A 24,988-nucleotide genomic window follows, 5' to 3' on the forward strand; every position below is an offset into this window, starting at 1 on the left:
GTGCTAGACTTTTTAGGTAAATGTCGTACAAAATTCTGAAGATATTTATTTAGTAACAAAGAAGGAAAGTCAGATTCTTTATTAGCTATATTTGGGAAGAAAGCTCCCCTTTCCTTTCTTGAAAATTCAGCCACACACACCATTCATTCTATTCTAATCAGGTTTGTTTTCTCTCTCTTTCTCCTTTCTCTCTCTCTCTTTCCGTACCTTCCTCTCATGTTTTCTTTCTATTATTGGCAACATCTTTCTTTAAAATCCACACTCACTCACTACTCAACAAAATCATAACCCTCCAAAACCCATAAAGCTAATTCCTTTTAGTTTAATTAATATTGTTTATGTTTTCTCCTACAAAATCTTCTATATTATTGGCCAGATCTGAAGCTAGGGTTTTGTTGACTTTAGGTTGATTAGTACCAAAAATTCAATTGAAACCCATTCTTTGTTATATAACGTATAAATCACATTTTCTTAGTACTATACTACATGATTTATGTGTATACTTTCATTTAATTATGTAGAGAAAGATTAATGGCGAGGCAGAAGATAAAGATAAAGAAAATAGACAATGCAACAGCAAGACAAGTAACGTTTTCGAAGAGAAGAAGAGGGATCTTCAAGAAAGCTGAGGAGCTTTCGATTTTGTGTGATGCTGAGGTTGGTCTTGTTATTTTCTCAACAACTGGGAAACTATATGAATATGCCAGTTCCAAGTACGTACGGCTTTAATAATTTAATTTTCACTATTTTTTAATCATGTTTGAACTTTGCTAAATATGTGCTTCTTGTCAGTGATATTTTTATGCTTCTTCATTTCTGGGTTGGAGGAAAATTTAAGATAATAAAGACAAAGATGTACCAGATATTAGGAACAATAACCCATTACCCCTGCCTTAAAAAAACACATTTCCTCAACAAAAATAAGGGAATTACAACTCACGTTTTTTTACTTCATTTATAGTTCATTGAAGCTTTTTTATTTTTGGAGCCTTAGAGGTGTAAGGGTGGTTATGATATGACATGCGGGAAAATAGGGCTAGCTAGCTGCGAAGATACACAGTTTTTACTATAGAAGATAGAATATTTACTATGTAGAAGATGGATTGGCTATATAGGAGGAGGTAGGTCTCTAGATTAATAACAAAATTTGATTGTAAAAAAATAATTTTTTTTTTTGAATTGATTCTAACTCAATAGTTAATAAATTTGAATGGTAATGAGTACCGACGATTTATAAATTCATTTTCAAATCATCATTCAAAAGTGATTCCTCATAATAATTCGTAATTAGCTATGAACTGGTCATTTTTTCTTCTAACACCTTGGAGGTTGAAGAGACTGTTGGCGGTGGTTTCTAGCTAGGAACAAAAAGGGGTCTTGTATGTATTGTGAATGACTTCGAAACCACTCTATGTATTTTAAAATGTTGTGATTTAGTTTGGACTTTTTTTTGGGTCGAGTACCCCTTGTACTGACTTATTAGTTAAATACTCTTTGTATTGTTCTTCCTTATCTTATAAAAATTTTCGCCGTAAAAAAAAGCTCTAGGAATTGAATATGATCTTCTTCTTGATACCTAACAAATATACCATTGAATTTGGGTTCGTTTGTTTAGTATTTTTTAAGAATTTTTTTATTAAAAAGACATCATTTTTGTCATTTTGGAATGTTTGTTTATGACATTTTTAAAAAACCATCTCATAAAAAAACCATTTTTTACTCTAAAATGAAAAGTTATTAGAATAGCTTTTCTCAAAATATATTTTATTAAAAGACAAGGAGCTAACATGAACTAGTTAATTTTTATTTATTTTACTAAGTGATATTTTTTTTTGAAGGATACTAAGTGATATTTATGGATAGTAAACAAACATAATTAACATTAATTTTTTTTAATAAATCCATAGAAAAAATCTTTAGATTTTTTTCAATAAAAAGTCTATTTTTAAAAAAAAAAATCTAAAACAAACGTGCGCTTTGTTGGACATTTTTTTTTAGTTTCATAACTTGAGACAACTACATTCTTTTAAACATTTTTTTATTTTTTTTATTTAAAATTAAATATCAAATTTAACACGAATTAAGAAAATCAACGTTTTCTTCTTTAAGACCTATTGCACATCTATGAAATCTTTGATACTAATTATTTTAGATCTAGCTTTGAAAGTTATTACAGATCTCGAAAATTGATAATCGAAGCACCAATTTTTTTTTTCTTTTTTCAGTATATAAAGGACAAATATCATATGAAATTTGGATCAAATGATAGACTGGTACGCCTAGTAAAAAATAAGCTATTGCATGTAAAAGTGATTGTTTGCTAGTACTGTAAATGTTAGTTCAAAACTGCTAGTGCAGGCAAGGGACCCTGGCCCCTACCTCTTCAATTATCAAGCAGCATCATACTATATATGAGTACATAAATATGAATGCTTAAAATAAAAGTATATAAATATGGAAAGGAGAGTCGTGCACGAAATATTTGTTTTAACTGAAGTCACGCACCATTTTGTTTATATTTAATATACAAAATAAATGGCAGTACATTTATCAGAGTAATAAAATAATGTTTGGTCTAATGAATAAATATATTTTTTTACCAAAAAAGAATAAATGTTAATAAAGGTTGATTTTTTTATTTATTTTAGGGAGGTTGATTTGTTTTTTGTCTATATTTAAAGGTTGATTTGTTTATTTTTGTTTATATTCAAGTCTTTTGAGTGCCGCTCATATAGTAGTTGTAAACTCATTTTTAGGCATGCAACAAAACCCATACCAGCGGGTACATGCCCGAACCAAATCCGTTATAATTGGGTTTGGATATAGGTTTGAGTTTTTCCCGATTTCAAAACATGGGTATGGGACGGGTAATGTGGATATAGGTACCCATCTCGAACCCATACCCAAATCCGCCCCGAATGTATAAAATCAATTTATTTCCTCTTTTATATAAATAGAAACTGAAACCCTAAATCATTTCAGTCACACATTCAGAATCAGTCTTTCAGATGACACTCACTTAATATAGTTCTCTCTTATCTCCTTACATATCTCATACTCTCGCCTCTTTCTTCTCCATCACCATAGTCATCGATCGTCATAATCTCTTTCTTGGATGATTCATTACAAACATTGCGCTCGGGGCTGAAAAATACTTAATTTTTATTAAAAAAAGTTATCGACCGCGGAGTATGGGTATGGGGCGGGTATACCCGAACCCGTCGGGGACGGGGATGGGATACGATTTCTCATCCCCGTTGGGTATGGGCAGGGGAATAGGTAAGTATGTGGAAGTAGGGTATGGGGACGGAAAATGTAAAATCCGTCCCCACCCCGCCCCATTGCCATGCCTACTCATTTCAGTATAATCGATAGTGTTGGTTTAAATCTTAAAGTATGTTTTTCTAATGATTTCATATTCGATTTTCAACGATGTCAATTTTGGTGGACACTTAAACAAAGTTTTGATTTGACTTTAAATAAGACGCTTGTAAGTAAACGGTGAAATTGAACCATTCAAACTAGTCGATCCAATATAGAATATCAAGTTTAAAAAAAAAATAGTTGCAAGAACATTTGATTTATTCAAACACAGTTCAAACATGTTATTATCCATTTCATAACATTTATTTTTTGAGGGAACACTTCACAACATTTAATGTGTGTTAGTTTCGTTGTTAGATTTTTTAGAAGTAAAAGAAAATGTTTTAAATTCCGATTTTGATCTTGTTACTATTTTATTTTATAAATACTCATTTGGATTTTAGAGTTTGTAAAAGAATATATAATGATAGACAGGGTATCCTTCATCAATTTAAATTCTCAAGTTCTATATGGTTTTGATAATTATTTAACACACAAAAAATAAATTATAAATTTTGGGCGTATGTCTTTGGAATTTATGCATCGGTCCCTTACTATTATGAGAAATGTTATTTAAACAATTTTTTTTGATAATTTATGTGACAACAAAAAATATATAAGATAAAGTGGTTTTCTAATTGTTTTTTAATTGCTTTGATTTTTTATTTTTGTGTCAATATTTCACCATTTCTTGATTGCTTTCCGGGATATGAGGAAAGTTTCTTTTTTCTTTTTTATTGTAAATACATTTAGGGAAGTTTACAAAATTTATTCTTAAGAACAACATTCTTTAGAATATAAAGATATGAATTTTATTCCCATATATCTAAAAAAGTGATGTTTAATTATCATTATAATATTCTCGAAAACCTTACTAATAAGGAGGTATGTAGCTTTTTTTTAGGGAAGGAGGTATGTAGTTACACATGAGTTTATTTACATCTCTATAAAAATTTTATTTTCATCTATTTATTTACATCGATATGCATATTTCTATCATTTTATTTTCTAAAACCTACCAATAAACTTAAAACAAAGCTTCAAACTCACCTATTTCATCAGCTACCACAGTCTCAATATTTTACAATGAAATAAAAGTTCCTTGAAGATTGATTATGTTGAGAAAATCAATTTGGATCAAGTTTGCTCTTTCATGTGCATATACTACAAGTAGCCTTGATTTTCTACGTGCACACGGTCAAGAGGACATGAAGTTATAGCAGCACTTAGGAGAGGAAAAACCGAGTAAAAAGGTGCAAAGATGAAGAAAATGGAACCAATATACTATATATTAACATGAACATGTGCTATTAAGTGGACTTTCTTTAGTCCTTTTGGGGAAACAATTTAAACAATTGCCTAACGTTAAATTGTATTATGAAAAACAAATACTTTTTTAATATTAAATGTTAGTATGTTAATTTTCTTTTTATTTGAATTTTAACTATAAACTTTTAACTCTTCAATTCTTTAAATTTACGGTTCAAATTAGTTGTGTTACCAAACTTTCTATAAAAAAAATATAATAAAAGACAAATGTACTTATCACTTATATGGTAATTGGTATTGTCTTATAATATGGATCCATCCTAAATATGTACTTTATCATTTATTGTAAATTTTAATAAAATATTGAATTCTTTTTTGAGGGAATAATAAAATATTGATTTTGTTATCCTTTTAAAATCATTTTTTTATCTTCTTCATTTCTTCATTTTTCTTAATATGTGTGAAATGAGTAAATTACTCACTTAATCCGAGACGGAGTGAATATTTTTACCTAAAAATAATAAAGGTTCATCTTTAAATATATTTTTAAGATCCATATATAATTTCCTTCAAAAATAATTAATAAAAACTCACGTGTTTTTAGTGTTTGAAGTGTAAGGGTAGTGATTGACATGCGGAAAGATAGGGCGCTAGCTGGTTCCGAAGATGCACAGTTTTTACTATGTAGATGGATTTGCCTTTCTAGGAGGTCTCTATACGCTATGATTTGTTTATTTTATAGAAAAATGTTAGGGATTGTAAGATGATGATTACATACATCTTATAAACTTATTTTCATATCATGTTCAATTATAGCGCTTAATTTTTGCTAAAGTTAAAAGAGTCTCATATATGATAATAAAAGACATGATAATGTATTTATAAGTGGGGTAATCGTTCTCGTGAGTTTAGTTCAGTTGGTATGAACAATGCATAATATATGCAAGGTTCGGGGTTCAAACTCCGACCACCATAAAAAGAATAAGTGGGGGTAATCATCACCTCATAAGTCAGGTTTGTATTGATGAGTTAGATCCAATATCTAAATCTAACATGGTACTTGAGCCTGATTTAAGATCCGCTTGGTCACCTGCTATCAAATTTACGCTATCGGATCACCCAATGTTTTCATCCATGCACCAAGCCCAATAGTGTTGGATGTGGGAGGGTGTGTTAAAGAGTCTCACATCCGATAAAATATGACATGAACATGTGTTTATAAGTGGGAACACTCAACATTTCACAAATCGATTTTATGTGTTTATAAGCGAGGACACTCAACATTTCACAAATCGGTTTTATGGGGTTGTTAAGACTCAATCACGATTTCTAAAAGTTAACAGAAATCTTATGGTGGGTGTTTCACCTATTTAGCACTACATTAAATAGGCACCCCATTGTGGAGTATAATACATGGGTGACTATGGAAATGGTGGATATGGAAGCATCATCTCTCTCTTCATTTTTCATGGGTCACATTTAATAAATATTAAAAAAATAATTAAATTTTGTTAAAATGTAATGATATAAAATTATTTGTGGGACCTATTTAATAACTTCTTTTTAGATGTTGGGTTTGAGAAAATTGGTGCTATGAATGAATGATGTGGACATATGAATTAAATTTAAGCATCCAATTTCGAATGCTATGTTGTGGATGGTCTTACATTAAGATGAGAGATAATTTGTTAGTTGTGAAAATCATAGATCCCCTTGATACCACTGAGTTTGTTAGGCTATTTTTAGAAAGAGGCCTCAAAACTCATATGCATAATTTATGAGAATCAAAGAGGCCTCAAAACTCAATTAAGAGTCGAGATGGTACAAAAGGTGGAAGATCCCACCATAGGGGCGGATATCCAATTGATAAGTCACAAAGACACCACAATTGGTTATGAAAGTTTCGGACGATAAGTTAGATATACTATTCTAAGAGTCAAAGATGGCGCCAAAATCACAGATATTGATAAGCTAAAAAGAATAACCACAATGGTAAGAATGTCATTAATAAGATTCAATAAATATGTTCGAACGGTCACAAACCATGTTAAATAACACACATTCTTAATCTACATGTCTTTGAAAATTAATCCAAACTACAGAAAATGATGCACACATTTTGTAGAAGAAACAGAAACCACACCCAACCAGTTGTACACCTTGTACAAAATTAGACCGATATATTTCAATGATGCATTAAATGATACAAGAGCTATTGAGTTTAAGTGGAATTTTTGGGCTGGATTTTTCCTCTATTTTTAATACATGTAATAAATAGATAAGAATAAATTTAAAGTTTAATAGCAATTTTCGCGCGATTTTGGTCCCCTAAGAAAAAAAATTATAAAACCGCCTCATAAGTTTTGCAACTGTAACAGTTTAGGCCCCCAAGGCAAAAAAAATAAAAATAAATAACACGTGGCACCTCACTTAGGGTGCCACGTCAGCGTAGACCGAGTCAAAATTGGTCTTGGGGGACAAAACTGCCACAAGTGCAAAACTTAGGGGGCGGTTTTGTAGTTTTTTTTCTTACGGGGCCAAAATCGCAACTTTGAAAAAGTTAGAGGGCTAAAACTGCTATTAAGCCTAAATATAAATATTAAAAAAATATAAAAAGTACGATATGATCATATATATATATATATATATATATATATATATATATATATATATATATATATATATATGTCTGATTTTTTTTTCTTTTTTCATTTAAAAAGTGTAACAAATTAGATGAGTATATTTGTATATATATTTTCATTATTCCAATTACACACTTAAACAACTTTTTATATAATAAAGATTATTGTTGGTATCGCTAAAAACAAGTATCCAATTTTTTTTTCTGTTATATTTTTCATGTCATTGAAATAGATAATCATGATTAGTTTGGTTTGTTATAACTTGAAAACAACAAACATTTATATTTTTAGTTTTAATCAAAATTAAAATTTCATAAAAAAACACCGCTCATAATTTTCAAACTTTAGCGCAAACCGTCTTTTCGCTAGTACAAATAAAAGTAATTAAATATATTACTATTTACACTATTATTTACAACACTCTCCCTCAAGCTCGTGAATAGATATCTATCATTCTTAATTTTCAAGTAAGTTGATTGTAAGTCTTTTGTTAATACATGTGTCAGTTGATGCCTAGAATTAATGTAGGTTGTAGTTATCAATCCACTATCCAACTTCTCTTTGTTGAAACGTCAAGCAACCTCAATGTGTTTTGCCATATATGCTGAACATGATTATATGCAGTTAGGGCTGGAAATGAGTCGAGTCGAACCGAACTTATCTGAGCTCGGCTCGACTTGATAAGAATTGGTTCGGCACGAAACTCGGCTCGAGTTCGACACGAACTATTTTTTCAGCCCGAATTCGGCTCGTTTAAAGTTCACGAACAGTTCGGTTCGGCTCGTTAGGTTCAGTTCGGTTGTTCAACTCATCCAAAAAAAAATTATAAAAAAAAATAATTTATAGATCTTTGATATTTTATATATATATATATATATATATATATATATATATATATATATATATAAATTAAATATTGAATTAAAATAAAAGTTCCCACAAACATGCATATAATAGACATAAATTATATAAAGTTAAAGATTGCATAAATACGAAGAAAAATATCTGATACAAGTAACAGAGACAAAAAAATCCAACAAAATTCAATTAGCTGTGAACAAAATTCATAATATTCTTTTACTTTTAAACTCCAACTGCTCTTCTCTTCAAGACAAAATTGTATTCAGCCACATTTGCCACATTTGAATTATTTTTTTTTTAAAAACTAACTCAAATTGATTTATATATATAATCAATAATCGAGCCATCTCATGAGCCTAACAAGTCGAACTATATGTAGCTCAAGTTCAGCTCATTTAATTAACGAACTTAATTTTCAGCTCAAGTCCAGCTCGTTAGGTTCATGAACCAAGTTCAACGGATTAGATATCGAGTCGAATGTCGAACTATAATCGAGTTGGTTCGGTTCATTGCCAGCCCTATATTTAGTGCTAATGGCTTATTTATTGTCAAAAAACAACTTCATAGAGCCTTCACATCGTATCTTCAAATCTTCTAGTACTAGTTTCATCCACAATAGTTCATAAACTTCCAGTGTCATATCTCTAAATTCTGCCTTAGTGTTTGATCGAGCAACTTCACTTTGCTTCTTAATCCTCCAAGCCACAAGTTTCCCACACAAGATAATATAACAACCTAAAGTCGTTCTTCCATCACTCAATGAACCTGCATAATCAACATTAGTGTAAGCCTCTATAGATAAACTTTAACCTCTTTTAAACAAGAGTCATCTCCTTGAAGTGGCTTTCAGATATTGCATAGCATGGTCTATAGGTTGAATGTGTCCCCCCCTCGGATCATGCATGAATTGAATCGCCACAAAATCCAGTCTAGTGTGTGCCAAATAAATCAGTTTTCCCGCTAATCTTTAATATTTACCGTTATAAACTTTGGCACTTTCCTCCTAAAACGAATTATGTGATTTTCCTCAATGGGAACACTTGCAGGTTTGCATCCAGATTTTCCTATTTCCTGTAAAAGCTCAAACACTTACTTCCTTTGAGAGAGAAAAATTTCTTGCTTTGAGTAGGCTACCTCAATTCCCAAGAAATACTCGAGTTGCTCAAGGTCCTTCATCTCAAACTCTAATGATGATTTCTCTTTGAGCAGTGTCTCCAAATCGTATAATCTCATGTATGAAAAACAAAGTGTGATCTCATTGGCTTTTCTTATAGCCCAATCACACCATTGCCTTTTTGAATCTTCCAAAACATAGACGAGACAACTGCTTTAGTACATATAAGACCTTCTTCAATTGACACACCTTGGCTCCAATTATGAGATTAAAGCTTACAATGGGGAACAAGAAAGATAAAAAAAAAAACCTAAAAATACTACTTCAATGCGATAAAGATATATCTCTACTTAGACGCTTCAACAAACCGAACGATGAAAAGGAAGACCTATGTGCTGCGAATCTTCTCTCTAAAAACCAGTCCTAGCCAATGGTTAACGAATTCAAAATCGCTAATTTAGTGGCAAAAACTTGAGAAAAATGAAATTGACTTTCACTCTTCTTTTCTCTCTTTTGGAGGATACTCTTCTCACCAAAAAGACACTCTTTTGAACCCTAACATGACATATCTACACTTATATAAGTGAGACATAATGGACTAACATCTTTTGGCTTTTCTCCACATAAGAAAGGAGCCCAATACCCAACAACAATGTGAAAGGCATAACAGATGTACACATTTGGAAGTTGAGATGAAGAAGACTCGGTTTGAGGTGGAGTCTTCCACTAGTGGGAATAGGTGGAGACAAATGGGGGAAGCACAATGGTACAACTAAGGAGACTTTTTATGTTATGCTCTGTTGGAGAGAAATTAATTCTTTAAGAGGATAAAGAGGCAAAATGCACAGCTTGAAGAAAATATGGTATGGCTTGTGGGATTACCTAAAAGACCAAAGTTAATTGGAAGCATTTAATCTCCACGAGGACGCAAATTGATTTCTCATGGAGCTGAAGAGGTTATTGTGAAACTTGTAAAGTTGTCAAGGTAGTTGGAGCCAAGTTCTTCAAGAAGGTGGAAGACATTATGAGTTTGAAGAAGTAAAGGTGGAATATTGTGGGACTACAAAATATAGTTGGATTCAAGGTCAAACAACAATGTGGTTCGTCAATAAATTGACATAGCCATCAATTTGAATGCAAGGTGGAGAATTATTGTATATGGCTTAAAATCTCGATTCTAAAAATGTTACAGTCCTGCTTATTACACGATGTGTCAGATGGTTGCGCGAGGTGCAGCTTGAAGGGTGGCAGAATGTCTAGCCACCGCCTATTACACGGGGTGTGGGAAGGCTATGTGAGGCGTAAGTACATGTTTTCTGTTTTCTCGGTCGCCAAGTTTTTAGAGCTGGATGAATACTATAATTAAGAAGCTGGGGTTGATAGTTTAAGTGAGTTTAAAAGACAAACCTATAGAAGAAGAAAAAAAGAGGGAACCTTTAGGGAATCAGTAGGCTAAAGGTTGAGGGTTTTTGGGATAGGTTCTAGGGTTTCAAAACACCATTCAAACATCTTGGATGTGAAATCATTGAGTCTCTTTGACATCGAAAGAGATTCGGAAAAATAGTAAAGATTAGGATTTGAAATTGATAATGAAGAATCAAACTTAAAACTTCGAAATATACATACTTTTAAAGTTTTAAACTAAGCATCACCGGAACAACTCAAGTGGATTTACGCACCATATTATATTTATTTGATACATGCATATCCTTTTCCTCTTTTATTCCTCATCCTTAATTATTTATTTCGGTTTGTTAAAGTATGAAGGACATAATTACAAGGTATGGTCAGCAGTCCCACCACATCACCAAATTGGATAAACCTCTGCAAGTGCAGGTAAAGTACCAAAAACAAGTATTAATATATTTCTTTTTAACTATTTATTAAATAACTGATTAGTTAATTAATTATGAATGTTCCTAATTTCAATTAAATTTCTTGTCTAATCTAAATTAATTTATATACTGAAGTCCAAATTGCAAAATGTTAACTATAAGTTGCTTTAATTTATTTTTGTTTGTCATATAATATATATTGTTTTAATTGATTGATAATTCTCCATTGTTAATTTCAGGTAGAAAAAAACATGCCAGCTGAATTGAATAAGGAAGTTGCTGATAGAACCCAACAACTAAGGTTTCTCAATTTTCTTAAAGTGAAAGAGTTAAAATTATAAAAAAAATAAAATAAAAAATGAAATTACAATATGTCTAAGGCTTGTGCATAAAATTTGGGATATGTTTTCACTAGGGGGATGAAGAGTGAGGATTTTGAAGGGTTAAACTTAGAGGGGTTGCAGCAATTGGAGAAAAGTCTTGAATCAGGACTCAAGCGTGTGATTGAGATGAAGGTATGCATGCACTATATGATCATTTGGTTAATTTGGACAAGTAATTCCCTATGTGTGATATTGATTTATATTATATATGATCCGGTGTTCACAGATATTTAATGTCGGTTTTTTTTATTGTGTTAACGCGTAATAGCTACATTTTTTTTTTTTTAAGAAACTAGTTTTTGTAAAAATAAATTGTTTTTGATTTTGATTAAAATTATAGATATAAATATTTTACACTTTTAAATTGTAACAAATCATAATTATCTTTTACAATAACATCAAATGTATAATATTCTTATAAACAAATTTGTTTAAGGTATAACTGAAACTGAAAGTACCACTCCAAAACCACTTCTAACTTTTTTATATATAGCATGGATAATTTTTTTTTTTTTAATCTTTTACATTCAGGAAAAGAAGATTCTTAATGAAATCAAGGCACTTCGAATGAAGGTTTGTTAATGTTGAACTTCATATAAAGTCTCGTATACATGTTATATATGTTGAATAGTTGTTGGAATTATGATTCAATATTGCTACAAATCAAAACGATCAAAGAGATAAATATTGTTCTCATATATTGAATGGTTGATTAAAAAGATTGTAAATAAGCATATAAAATATTTTATTTATAGAGCTTGTGAGAAATTAACAAACCTAATTAAATGAACAAAACTTTAACTAGCTTTATATTTCTAATAGCCCCACAAACTCTTCTTAACTTGAGTTTGGATTACAATAATAGACCAAAATTCAAAACAGAAAAACAAGTAACAAGGTCCAAAGAGAAAAATCTAACAACTCAGTGGAAAATTATTGTCGCTGTTAAATAGACTAACAAACCCAAACAATGTACAAAAAATGGCGCAGACCTAAAAAAAATTGTAGGAAACTGAAGCTCTTGGTACACATGAAATCTTCCGGAACGCCTTCGTGAGTTGGACGATGTCGATCTTGTTGAAGAATGTTGTAGTATGACTCAAAATTTGATGGATGGAGAATATTATTGCTAAAAATATAAAAGATTTGTTTCAAATATATTTTGTGCTGAAAATATATTTATGGACAATAAATATATTTTTGTATTGTATGAAGAACGATTTGATGCAAATATATTTTGAAAGGGAATATTATATTTTTGATGCAAATATTCTTTCACTGAAGGAGAAAAAAAAAAAGTATCTTCAGTGTGGTATTTGTTCCAAATTTATGAGTTATACTTTTACTATAAATATAGACCTTGTATCAGGTTAAACTTTGAGAGAGAGATAGCGGGGGCTGAAACAAGGTTTAAAAAGGCAACAACAAAACTAGGGTTTGTATAGAGTTTGTCTCTTTGGAACAAACACTAGGTTTTGAGGGTTGATTCACCTTGGGAAACACTATTAGGATTGAATCTCTTGGTTACGGGAAGAGGCTGTGACTTTGGGTAGAATTAGGCGGGAGACTTATTCTTGTAACCCATTGATTTCTCTTTTGTAACGATACTCATCATATAATGGAACGGAGAGCTGCTCTCTCCCCCAGATTAGGTCAATTTGGACCGAACTGGGTCAACAAATTCTTTTGTGTTCTTCTCGCCGTTGTTTTATACTTTTAGCTTGTATTTATAACTTCCATACACTTTATTTTGGTTGATTGATTATCCCTTGCTCCACACATCAAATTTGTTATTGGTGTGATTTTTCATCGAATTCACAACAATTGGCGCCCACCGTGGGGCAGGGTCAAAGGATAATTAAGTATCATGGGTTTAAAGTGGGATATTGAGAAGTTTACCGGAGATAACGATTTTGAGTTATGGAAGGTAAAGATGAAAGCGGTGTTAATACATCAAAAGTGTGAGAAAGCTTTGAAGGGTGAAGGTTCGTTACCGGTCACCATGTCACGAGCAGAGAAGACCGAGATGGTGGACAAGGCCAGGAGTGCCATTGTCTTGTGCCTCGGAGATAAAGTTTTGAGAGAAGTAGCAAAGGAATCAACTGCGGCATCGATGTGGTCAAAGTTCGAATATTTGTATATGACAAAGTCTTTGGCTCATCGGAAAGTCCTAAAGCAACAACTTTACTCATTCAAGATGGTAAAGTCAAAGGCTATCATGGAGCTACTTGTGGAGTTCAACAAAATCATTGGTGATTTGGAGAACATTAAGTTGCGTCTTGAGGATGCGGGTGCTCTGATGGTGTGGTGTTGTTTGGAGGATGAAGAAGGTGACGTGTCTCACCTTGGGATTGATGCCTAGTGGAGCGGTGGTCGTCTGGAGAGACGTTAAACACTCGACATCAGCCTGGAGAGGCGGTGGTAAGAATACTCATGATCAGTCTAGAGAGGCGGAGACAACAATACTCATGATCTACCTGTTGAGGTGGAGTTTCAAGGTTGAAGACATAGTGGGATGTACGCATTTGCTAGTTAAGGTAGAGTACGCTCAGCGTGAGGTGGAGTTGAACACACCGGTAATGGTACGACTATGGAGGACCTTGGGTGCTATGCTCTATGGTGAGCAAGGGATTTCTTCATGAAGACGGAAGGCATTCTGGAGGTTGAAGAATGTATAGCACGGCTTGCGGGATTACCCTAAAAAAAGGCCAAGGGTGATTGGATGCAAGGAGACCTTCAAGGAACTGGGAGATGTCCTGTGTTGAAGATGTTATGGTGAATGCTTGTGGAACTACCTAAAATTCCTAGTGTAGTTAGACTGCAAGGACCTTCGAGAAGGCGGAAGACATTCCGAGGGCTGAAGGGGTTAAGGTGTATACTTGTGGATTACTCTAAAAGCCAAGGGTGATTGGGCACAAGTAGATCTTCAAGGTAGTGGGAGATGTCTCGTATTGAAGAGGTTATGGTATAGTCTTGTAGAACTACCTGAAATTCCTAGCGTAGTTTGACTACAAGCATCTTCGAGAAGGCGGAAGACATTCCGATGGCTGAAGAGGTTAAGAGGTGTAAACTTGTGGAGCTACTTGGTGTAGTGGGAAGCAAGGGAAAGAGCAGCATAGGTGTTGATGTTAAATTGACATCATCACTAATTTAGAGTCAAGGTGGAGAATGTTGTAGTATGACTCAAAATTTGATGGATGGAGAATATTGTTGCTAAAAATATAAAAGATTTGTTTCAAATATATTTTGTGCTGAAAATATATTTATGGACAATAAATATATTTTTGTATCGTATGAAAAACGATTTGATGCAAATATATTTTGAAAGGGAATATTATATTTTTGATGCAAATATTCTTTCACTGAAGGAGAAAAAAAAAAACGTATCTTCAGTGTGATATTTGTTCCAAATTTATGAGTTATACTTTTACTATAAATATAGACCTTGTATCAGGCTAAACTTTGAGAGAGAGATAGAGGGTGCTGAAACAAGGGTTTAGAAAGGCAACAACAAAACTAGGGTTTGTATAGAGTTTGTCTCTTTGGAACAAATAATAGGTTTTGAGGGTTGATTCACCTTGGGAAACACTATTAGGATTGAGTCTCTTGGTTACGTGAAGAGGCTGAGACTTTGGGTAGAATTAGGCGGGAGACTTATTCTTGTAACCCATTGATTTCTCTTTTGTAACGATACTCATCATATAGTGGAACAGAGAACTGCTCTCTCCCCCAGACTAGGTCAATTTGGACCGAACTGGGTCAACAAATTCTTTTGTGTTCTTCTCTTCTTTGTGTTCTTCTCGCCGTTGTTTTCTACTTTTAGCTTGTATTTATAACTTCCATACACTTTGTTTTGGTTGCTTGATTATCCCTTACTCCACACATCAAGTTTGTTATTGGTGGGATTTTTCATCGAATTCACAATAAAGAAGATGGCGCCGTCATTGGTGGTGATGACCACCGTCATTGTTGAAGAACATGGCCCGTCATTGCTATCTCTAAAGCACAATCCTCCTCTATAAATTCTTGGAATGATGATGCTTTGATGCAGAGATACAAACGAGTGTTCTTCATCTTGGCTTAAACTTTTTCATCACATTAAGAAGCAAATTCCTCACCACTTTCATCTAAACACCATATTGCTTTGATAGCATGTTACAAATCACAAGATCAAACATATGAAGATTCATCTCATACGATGAGATAACAAAGATAGACGAGAAAAATTCTTAGAATTCATATTGAAAAATTGTTAAAAGAAAAAGATAATAAATGAGTATATGAGATTCTCTATATAGAGCGCCTGTGATGAATTAACAAATAAACTACCTACTTAAAAAAACAATTTAACTACATATTAACAAACGCTTATTAACTATCTTTATATTTTCAATAAATATTTCCGTTCTTATTTTACTTGACATTTACCTTTCCTCTTCAAATTATTTACACAAGGATAGAAGGCAAGCGGGCAACAAGCTGCGCCGCTAGGTTTGTTGGATGGTAAAACCATTCCTCGAAAAAAAAATTTGATGACTTTAATTATTTTGATTAATATATACTTTTTTGAAAGTAAGATAATGACGCCCTTGCTAACAAATGATCCACATTGTTTGCTTGTCGCCAGATGAAACTTATACTAAAGTTTGGTAAACTAGAGAGTGAAGCTTTACAATAATTTAGAACAACTCCTAATTCGGAACTGGTACCAATTTTGTTGGAGATGTCATCAACAACTTGCTTACAGTCAAGTTCTATGGACACCGCCATTAATTCTCGATTCCTAAGCCACATTATCGTCTCTTTTGGACCGCATGCTTCCGCTTCTTATGGTTATGGAATGCCTTGAAACCAAGTTGTTTTTGCTGCTATATACTCACCATTAGCATCCCTCTGACACATTCTTATACCGTAACCTTTGATCCTTAAAAATTGCCGCATCCACATTGCACTTAACCACCCAAAGCTAGTTTTCTCCACATGGTCTCATTGTTGTTACTGTTCTGTGATGTGCAAGTTCTGATACCTGAACCTAAAATGTTTGTCATACGTTGCTGATTTGAACGCACCTGTTGCGATTGAAGCAAAGATTCACGAGCCAGTCAAACTGATGTTGCGGCTCGGGTTTCAACGGCATCCCACAATATGCTTCCAAATGCACCAGATGGTCATAACAAACATGTGTAGGTTATCATGGGACAACAATTTGATCAATTGGAAAAAAAGATCGGCAAAACCATCAACTATTTCCAATTTATCATGGATAAAATTCCACAGTCTCGCTTCAGCCCATACCTCCTCCACCTTACTGCATCCAAAAAATACGGGCCAATCATTTTCATAATAAGATCCCTCACAATGAACACACCGATCCCTTCATTGAACTCCTCTAGTGTGAAGTCTTACCCTTGTGAGGAGACAACCTCATGCTACACGCCACAAGAACACTTTGACTTTTTGAGGAATTTTCATGTACCATATTTTAGATCATGATTATCCATTAAGCTTTCTGTCATATAGTGGTATGCCGACCTTAGGATGTACTCTCCATGTGATGTGAATTTCCTAGAACACTTATGTGAAATTGGCATAATCAAGATTTGATTTGCCACTTGAGGATTGAAGTAGAAATTAACCAGATCAACTATCCATTTTCCAGTGTCACTATCTATTAACTCTCCCGCCTTCATATCATCCACATCGTTTTGCAAAGTGCCTAGAATATAATTTTCCTCGTGGTCTCTAATCCATGTATCCTTCCACATTTTGATTTTTTTTACCATCACCTATTCTCCATCTGAGGCCTCCATTAACTACTACATGTGAAGCATGGATACTAAGCTAAATGAAAGTATGAAGTTGATGATTAAGATGAAGAAGAGGTGAAAGGAAGAAGATGAAGAAAGCAAAAAAAAAAATATAGTTGTTTATCCCCTGTGACGTGGCATAAGGTTCAGTCCACGTGGAGGTGCCACATGTACAGTTAACTAACACGTCATAAAGTTTAACAGCCAAAGTAAATAAAGGGGGTAATTGACTAACATTTGACAATTTAATGGATTTTTTTGAAGTTTCTTAAATGTCAGGGTTTTTTGACGAAAGTTATAATTTCTGATTTTTTTTTTTGCATATTCACTCATAAAATATCATATATTTGACCCAACCCCACTTATGTTATGTCATAGAATTGCTTAGCAAAAAATATCATCCCCCACATGAAAACCCGAAATTCTAGAGTTAGCATCATCTTATTTGTCCAAAGGTGTTATATTACAATGGTAAAATTTTGATATTGCAAATTCAAAGAATATAGTTCGAATTCCTCAAAGACGTTGTGAAATGATGTCACTCTAATTAATGATAATTTTTTGGGATGTCTTTACCCTCCACTACTATTGACCCAAGAGAATTTGCTTTTTGTCCATTGAGTATAGTAATGTGTTTGGTTAGTAGTAATGTGTGTGTTTGATTTTATAATGAACATTATCATGATATATCTATGTACATTGCAAAATTATGGAATATCATTAGAGCTTACACATGCTTTAGTTTTGGAATATCATTTGTTTTTTAGTTTTACATTCACTTCTGAACTTTTAGAATTTTACTATCTTTCTTTGCATGTTTTAACCATATGTTAAAAAGGAAATCATGTTGGAAGAGGAGAACAAGCATTTAAAGCAAAAGGTATGAGAACTAAGAATATCATTGTTTCATTTTATAATCTTATCTTAATATCATTATTTCATTTTCTTTTCATTGATTTTGACTTTACCATGCTAAAAAAAAGTGGTTAGCTTTCTCACAGATGGCTATGTTAAGTATGGGAAAAAGTCCAATCTTTGGGGACTCAGATATTACCATGCAAGAAAATGTCTCAGCAGAGTCCATGAATAATGTCAGCAGCTGTAATAGTGGCCCTTCTCTTGAAGATGATTCCTCTGACACATCTCTTAAGTTAGGGTAAGAATTCCAAAAACAGTTTTGATAGTTAAATTAGTTCAAATATATTGTCAACTTCGTTTAATTGATGATTAATGTATTGGCAGAGCCGGGATTATTATAAAGTTTGGGCAAAAATAATTTGCAACACATTTATAGGAGGTTTATATAAGAAATTGCAAACAAATAATAAAAAAATCTAATGAAATTGCTCAATTTATAGGAGTTTATATAAGAAATTCAGAGGAATTTACATAAGAAATTGCAAAAAATTTAGGCCGAAGCCCAGACAATTTCTCAGGCTTGCCGGGCCTTTGAACCGGCCCTAGATTAATGAATATAATAAGGTGTCACGAACCTTGTTACAATATTCACTAATCATTAACTGCACATGTTTAACTTTGTTAAAAAATAGTAATTGAATTATGTACCTTTGTTAATTGCTGAAAATTGTAATATATTTATTTTATGCTAAAATATGATCTTAGTTCCTGCAAATATGTTTCGTTTTGGTTTTAGTCCCTGTAAGAAAAAAGTTTTGTTTTTGGTCCCTGCAAAATTTTTTGTTTTTTAAAATAGTCCCTGACCCCATTTTTGTGATAATTTGCATACGTGACAGATGATGACTGAACCAATTTTGTAGTTTTTGGTCCCTGCAAAATATTTTCAAAAACAAAAAATTTTGCAGGGACCAAAATCAATTCTTTTTTTTTTTTACAGAGACTAAAACCAAAACGAGGCATATTTGCAGGGAATAAAACCATATTTTAACCTTTATTTTATTATGTGTTTTAAATTGGTCTGGTGTTTTCAGGTTACCATTTCCTAATTGAATTGGGATGATGGGGCAAGGAGTGATTCTAACTTCTCGTAAGTGGAATTTGGTTTTGTTTTTCCAAAATCACAACTATCTTATTTTGTAATGGTAATTGACCAAGTTGAAATTGTCTTTTTGCATTAGGTAGAAGCAATAACTTCTTATACGTGAAGCTGAAATAACTTTATATATATAAGTCGAATCAAATATAACTTGTTGTACCCAAAAAAGTTATATAACTTGATGTCGTATGTGTAACATTTAGAACATTTATAGGGGGGTTCATTGACCTAATGTTCTTTCTCATTTAGAACATCTTTAAATATCTATAATTTAAAGAACATTCCATAACTTGTGTAATATTGATGTCTTGGCATGGGGTTTAGCAATTGTGCTACTATCAAGTTCTGGCAATTAAATTGATGGCAACACTCTACCGTTGAATGCCGAAGGTTTTCTATGGACATCCAATGTGATATTGATACTTTTTTAATTGTGAAATTTTCAATTTTCTATGTGATTTGAATCATCCGATGTACTGCATGATGTATCTAGAGATGATTTAGTCTTTACATTCTCTGATTAAATATATGTGAGAAATCTTCTCTAGCAATGAATATGATTGTGGTCAAAGTATGTTTGAGAGATGTTCACTGAGATCCATATCTTTCTATGAAAATACAATTTTTTGTTATGTTAATGTTATGTTTAGTCACTTGCCGAAGGTTAATGTTATACTGAACGTTCAAACAATTTTTGTTAAATTTTAGAATGGAAGAAAATTCTTCTGTTGGGGTTTCTTCTAAACTTTGAGCACTATGTTGTTGTCCAACGTTGTTGCCTTGAATTATGTCGTCCTTTCGAGGATGAGTTTAAGAGAGCTGCGGTTTGGATTCGTATTCTAGGACCATATATTTAATTCTTGAGTAGAATTGGTAACACAATATGGCATACTATTAAAATAGATGAACACTTGTTGTGTTTCTCCTTCATGATATAGAAATAAAAATCTCTATAAGAGTAGATTTAATAATCCCCTAATATGATTTAAAAGGGAACAAGACATAGTCAAAATTATTCATCAAATATAACCAAGTTGTCATCTTATGATCCTTTCTTCGCAATAAGTCCATCCTAATAAAATTGACTTCTAAACTCGGGGTTTACGTTGTCAAAACAAAGGAGTGATGTCACTTATTTATAAATTCATTTTCAAGTTTTATCTTATCAAATGTGAAACTCTTAACAAATTTGTTAAAGTGGATTTCGGGTTAAAATTGAAATGAGTTCGACCAGCTGGCAACCAGGTCAACAGACAACTTATAATTGTAGCCTCTAAAATGATTTTAGAAAGAAAACAAAATGCTAATTCTGAACATTGATTTTTTACTTCTACCGTACAAGTCTTGACTGAAATAAATATTGTGATATATATGATGAAGACTGACGTCAAATCTTGATATCCTAAGAAGACACTTTCACAAAGATGTTTTGTATGAATGTTCCAAGTTGTGATGTGGTAAAAATATCTTTCAATAGCCTTGTTCAATGTCCTTCAACCTCAATTTAGAGTCACTGATCTGGACAGCCAGAATCCATTTAGGTTCAAGTTGTATCTCTCACTTAAATACAAATCATGTAAAACTTCTTTTCATAACTCTTTGCCACTCAGACTTACTTTGCAACCAAAGTTCAAATTCAAATCCAAAAAACAGAAACAATTCAGCAGAATGAGTGATCTACAGATTCAACAAGAATCCATGTTAATGCTTGATCATCATCACACTCACAACAACTCTGTCAAACGCAGTTCACCATCATCATCTTCTGCTCACCAACTATCATCCAAGAAGCATTCTTCTGGCGCAAGCAATCTCACCCGTAATGGCTTCTCCGCCATTACACTTCCTTTCAGTCTCCGTGGCAACGCTCTTCACTGCTGTGTATCCGATCCATGCACTTTGCCAGATCAATCCATTCCGGTTAAAGGGTCGTCGACTGCTTTGCCGCCTCTCCCTCCGATCAGGAGATGTATATCTGAAGTTATTGATCCTTCTGAGGTTAAAGAAGCAGTTTCTTGTTATTTGAACTCTGCTGAAAAAACCACCCCTGAATCTGATTCAATGGTGTGTGTTGAAACTTGTGTTTCTTGCTAAAAAAGTAATCTATTTTTTTTTATTTGGAATCATGGTTTTTCTTTGATTTTCGTAGAGGCTTAAAAGGATGAAGGATCGGTTAAAAGAAATGAAAAAAGTGTGGGATGAAGTTATGGAAGACGAGGAAGAAAATGAAAAAGAACAAGAACAAGAGCCCTCTCCTGATGCCGAAGATGAAAAAGATGAAAAAGAACAAGAACAAGAACAAGAACACTCTCTTGACTCTTTTATTACTGAAGATGAAAAAGTCATATCTCAGGTACATGTCTTGAATCTTCGACTGTGATTGACTTTTCTATTGTAATCTTCAATGTATTTGGTTCTTGAATTGGTTCTTACAAGTTATGCTCATAAAACATGCTAAATTGCATTCAATTCAATTCTTTGCTAAATGAATTCTGCCTGCATATACAGAAGCAAGTAAGTCAGAAAAAAGAGAGACAAGCAAATAAGTCAGAGGAGGAGAGGAAACAAGCAAGTGAAACAATGAGGTGCTTTTTTAATTTAGGATGTAAAGAAATTCTAAAGAGCTGCAAACTATACTTTTTAAAAAGTGCTTAAATCGTGTACTGAAATGGAAAGTACTTGCTACTTTTATGCAAATATTCTTTCCTTCCGGAACTTCATTTTCTCGGGTTTTTATCTTGTGATTTTTAAGTTGCAAGATGCTTTAGCCTATGCTGAAGGTACTGATGCAATGAAAGTGGCATAGAAATAAATAAACAATAAAAAGAAGATCGCAAAACATTTTATTTCTAAAATAACTACACTTGGAAACGTGCCATTGATTAAAACACGATCCAAATTTTCTCTAGGAATTCCAATCATCCCTTGAATCGTATTCCGTAGACAACCAAAATGGGGGATCAAATTTTGTCACAAAGATATTCGATGTTATAAATGGATATCTTCACTAAGGTTCCCCATATTGATAATACAATGCATTTGTCCGTCAATACAACAGCACAGTACATGCAACACCGAACAGCTAAATTCCAACCTCCCTTCAGCACTCACCGATCCACTACTGTGATGATAGGTCGATGCCCATGTCTCCCATTCGAACATTCGTTGCTAAGAACATTCCACCTTGTCGTATCTCCACTGCATTCGCGTTATGGGATGTAGTTTCCACTGTGTTGTGCTCCTCTTCCTGTGCAGTACTCGGTTGTCATTGCTCATCTGAAAGTGTTAGGGAAATGTAAAATAAAAAACAAAAGAATAAAAGTGAATAGAAGTATCAATTTCCATTCTTTCCACAATTGAATAAAAAGAATGGGATTCGGATACATGTCACCGTAATTTATCCGAGATCAACTTTTCCATACCGCTCTCACCTTCTCCCAATCTTGCAAATTTACCCCAATAGTAATTAAACAAAAAAGAGACTGAGGAAAATAAGACAACGTAGGTTTAATACTTTTTAAGCATTTCCTTGATCTTGTTGTAAGTGCATCCTTCTCAAACTTCATGTAATCAACAAATATGGCAAAGAAGTTTTCTACATTGGCGCCACTTGTTTCTTCTCCAACAGGTGCATCCTTCATTATTCAAGATTTCTCCGATTCAGACACAGTTCAAGAAAATATTCCATGCAATGATTGAGATTTGTGTTGTGAAGAAGATGATGATCCACAAATCATTGCTGGTTTCTTCAACACATTCAGAAAATACATAATTCAAGTAATGCTGACAAATTTTCTGTAATCTTAGAATCTTCAACAACAAAGGAACATTTACAAATCCAGTGAAGTGAGGCAACTTTGAGATAACCGTAATTAGGGAAGTGACATGCCTAATGTTCGGTAAAAAGCTACCCGAATAAGAAAGTAACTAAGATAATGGTTTTAACCATCTGAATTAGGGAAAGTGTAATAACAACGATAAATAAATCTAGGAACTAACATAATAATTTTACTCTTCTTACATCCTTGGGTAAGGTAGATGAGATAGGGCTGCCCGTTTGTAGAACTGCTGAGAGGGAGAATATGCTGATGTACTTCTAAGATTCATAGATGAGGGAACCTTTAGGACCATTGAAAATTTAAGAACTCTAGTTTAAATCTAAGCTTCAATTAGCTCTGACTTTGAGAGAGTAAGAACCCCACATAAATCTACGTATGAAGGTGCGTCTCCCTATATAATTGACGACCCTATGCATTGACGCGCATAGAAACTTCGGTGTAATAGTTGCAACTCGACAGTTGGAGGGGAGTAAAACCCCATGATCTCATCACTTAAATGGGAAACATTTAACCAATCCATGAATAACGTACTGTTACTTAACTCCAACAAATAAATAAAGGGGATTCGAAGAATCCTAACCTCTGCTAACATTCTGCAATCAAAACCAGGTTACTTCTAAACTCTCGTTCTGAGCAAACAAATCAAACTGCACAAACTCCCCCATTTACTTTATTTAATTGTGTTTTGTTTTTAAATAAGTAACGTGAATTGCCTAGTTGAAACAACAACCCATGTATATACGATACACTACTTACACTTTATTACTTGACAAACAATTTGTACACTTGCCTAAATCTGACCATCAAGTTCTAAGCAAGTCTACTTAAGTCTTTGAAAAAATCGTAAGACTTGTGAATTTTTTTCCACAAATTCATATCTACTTGCACATTACCAAATCCAAGTTCATATCAGTAACAAATTCATATCTACTTGCACATTACCAAATCCAAGTTCATATCAGTTTGTATATAGAAAAAAATACAAATCTATGTCCGTTTACACATACTAAACACACCCATTTTTGAATAAAATCACACTAATACATCAAGTCACAAATGTGTAATCTCTCCACATTGCATAATCTATAATATTTCTAAAAATCTCTCTTAAACGAGTGTTTTCTTTATTCACATTATCATAGCATCTATCAGCTACTTATGTAATTATAGTTTTAAGTATGCATGTTCTTAAATTGAAGGTATGCTCTTCATTATCTTATTGTAAATCCTCTCTTTCTCGAAAGCCAAACTACGATCAAATGTCTCCCGTCGAGAACGAGTTTTAACTATGTATTAATAAATTACAAGGCATGCAATCTGAATAGGGGTTATTCAAACTCCTTATCTCCATCTAATCAAACAGAGGAGAAATTGAATGTTTCTTTCATCATCCATTTGGAAAATTATAACCTATACAAAGAGACAAGACTCCACTGCTCTGCTTCGCCGGACGAGCAACTTGATATGCTTCTTTTAAGCTCTTGCGTATCTTAGAAATAAAGTAAAATTACATGAAACAAACATAGACTTGGCTTTATATCATTCACAAGAGTTTAGGTTTATTTTACTTAGTTTCTTGCAAAAATAATTTAATAAATGCTTTGAATTACATAGGTCAATTAACTTTGATTTGCAACTTATAAACTCTCTCCAACTTATAATTTTGTTTGTTCTCAAACAAAAGTCCTACAAAAATTAGGTTTAAGGTACAAACCTAAAAAATTCCATAGTGCATCTATCCATAGGCTTGTGATAAATCAAAACATTTTAAATCCACTCTTCAAAGCCTTGCATGATTCATAAAAATGAAAGCTAGAAATCAAATCTCAGATATGCTTGTGGTGTACATGGATGATATGAT

General features: G+C 32.9%; 1 protein-coding gene across 5 annotated transcripts; it reads left to right on the forward strand.

The window, feature by feature from the left end:
- Window positions 1-3: 3 nt before the first annotated feature.
- On the forward strand, window positions 4-19,741 carry LOC11437402 (MADS-box protein AGL24). 5 transcript variants are annotated; one of them, XM_024783623.2, is made up of 10 exons: window positions 4-161; window positions 522-713; window positions 11,010-11,085; window positions 11,324-11,385; window positions 11,500-11,599; window positions 11,999-12,040; window positions 18,113-18,154; window positions 18,258-18,430; window positions 19,224-19,279; window positions 19,375-19,741. In XM_024783623.2, the coding sequence occupies exons 2-9, from the start codon at window positions 532-534 to the stop codon at window positions 19,240-19,242; spliced, it is 696 nt and encodes a 231-aa protein (XP_024639391.1). In that variant the 5' UTR covers window positions 4-161; window positions 522-531; the 3' UTR covers window positions 19,243-19,279; window positions 19,375-19,741. The 5 variants fall into 5 exon arrangements, with proteins under 5 accessions (XP_024639391.1, XP_039690522.1, XP_024639388.1 ...); XM_024783620.2 differs by having other exon boundaries at window positions 5-161; window positions 19,371-19,741; XM_003615241.4 differs by having other exon boundaries at window positions 5-161; window positions 18,276-18,430; window positions 19,371-19,741.
- The last annotated feature ends 5,247 nt before the right edge of the window (window positions 19,742-24,988 follow it).

This window comes from Medicago truncatula, chromosome 5 (assembly GCF_003473485.1).
Source record: "Medicago truncatula cultivar Jemalong A17 chromosome 5, MtrunA17r5.0-ANR, whole genome shotgun sequence".
Lineage (NCBI taxonomy): Eukaryota > Viridiplantae > Streptophyta > Magnoliopsida > Fabales > Fabaceae > Medicago > Medicago truncatula.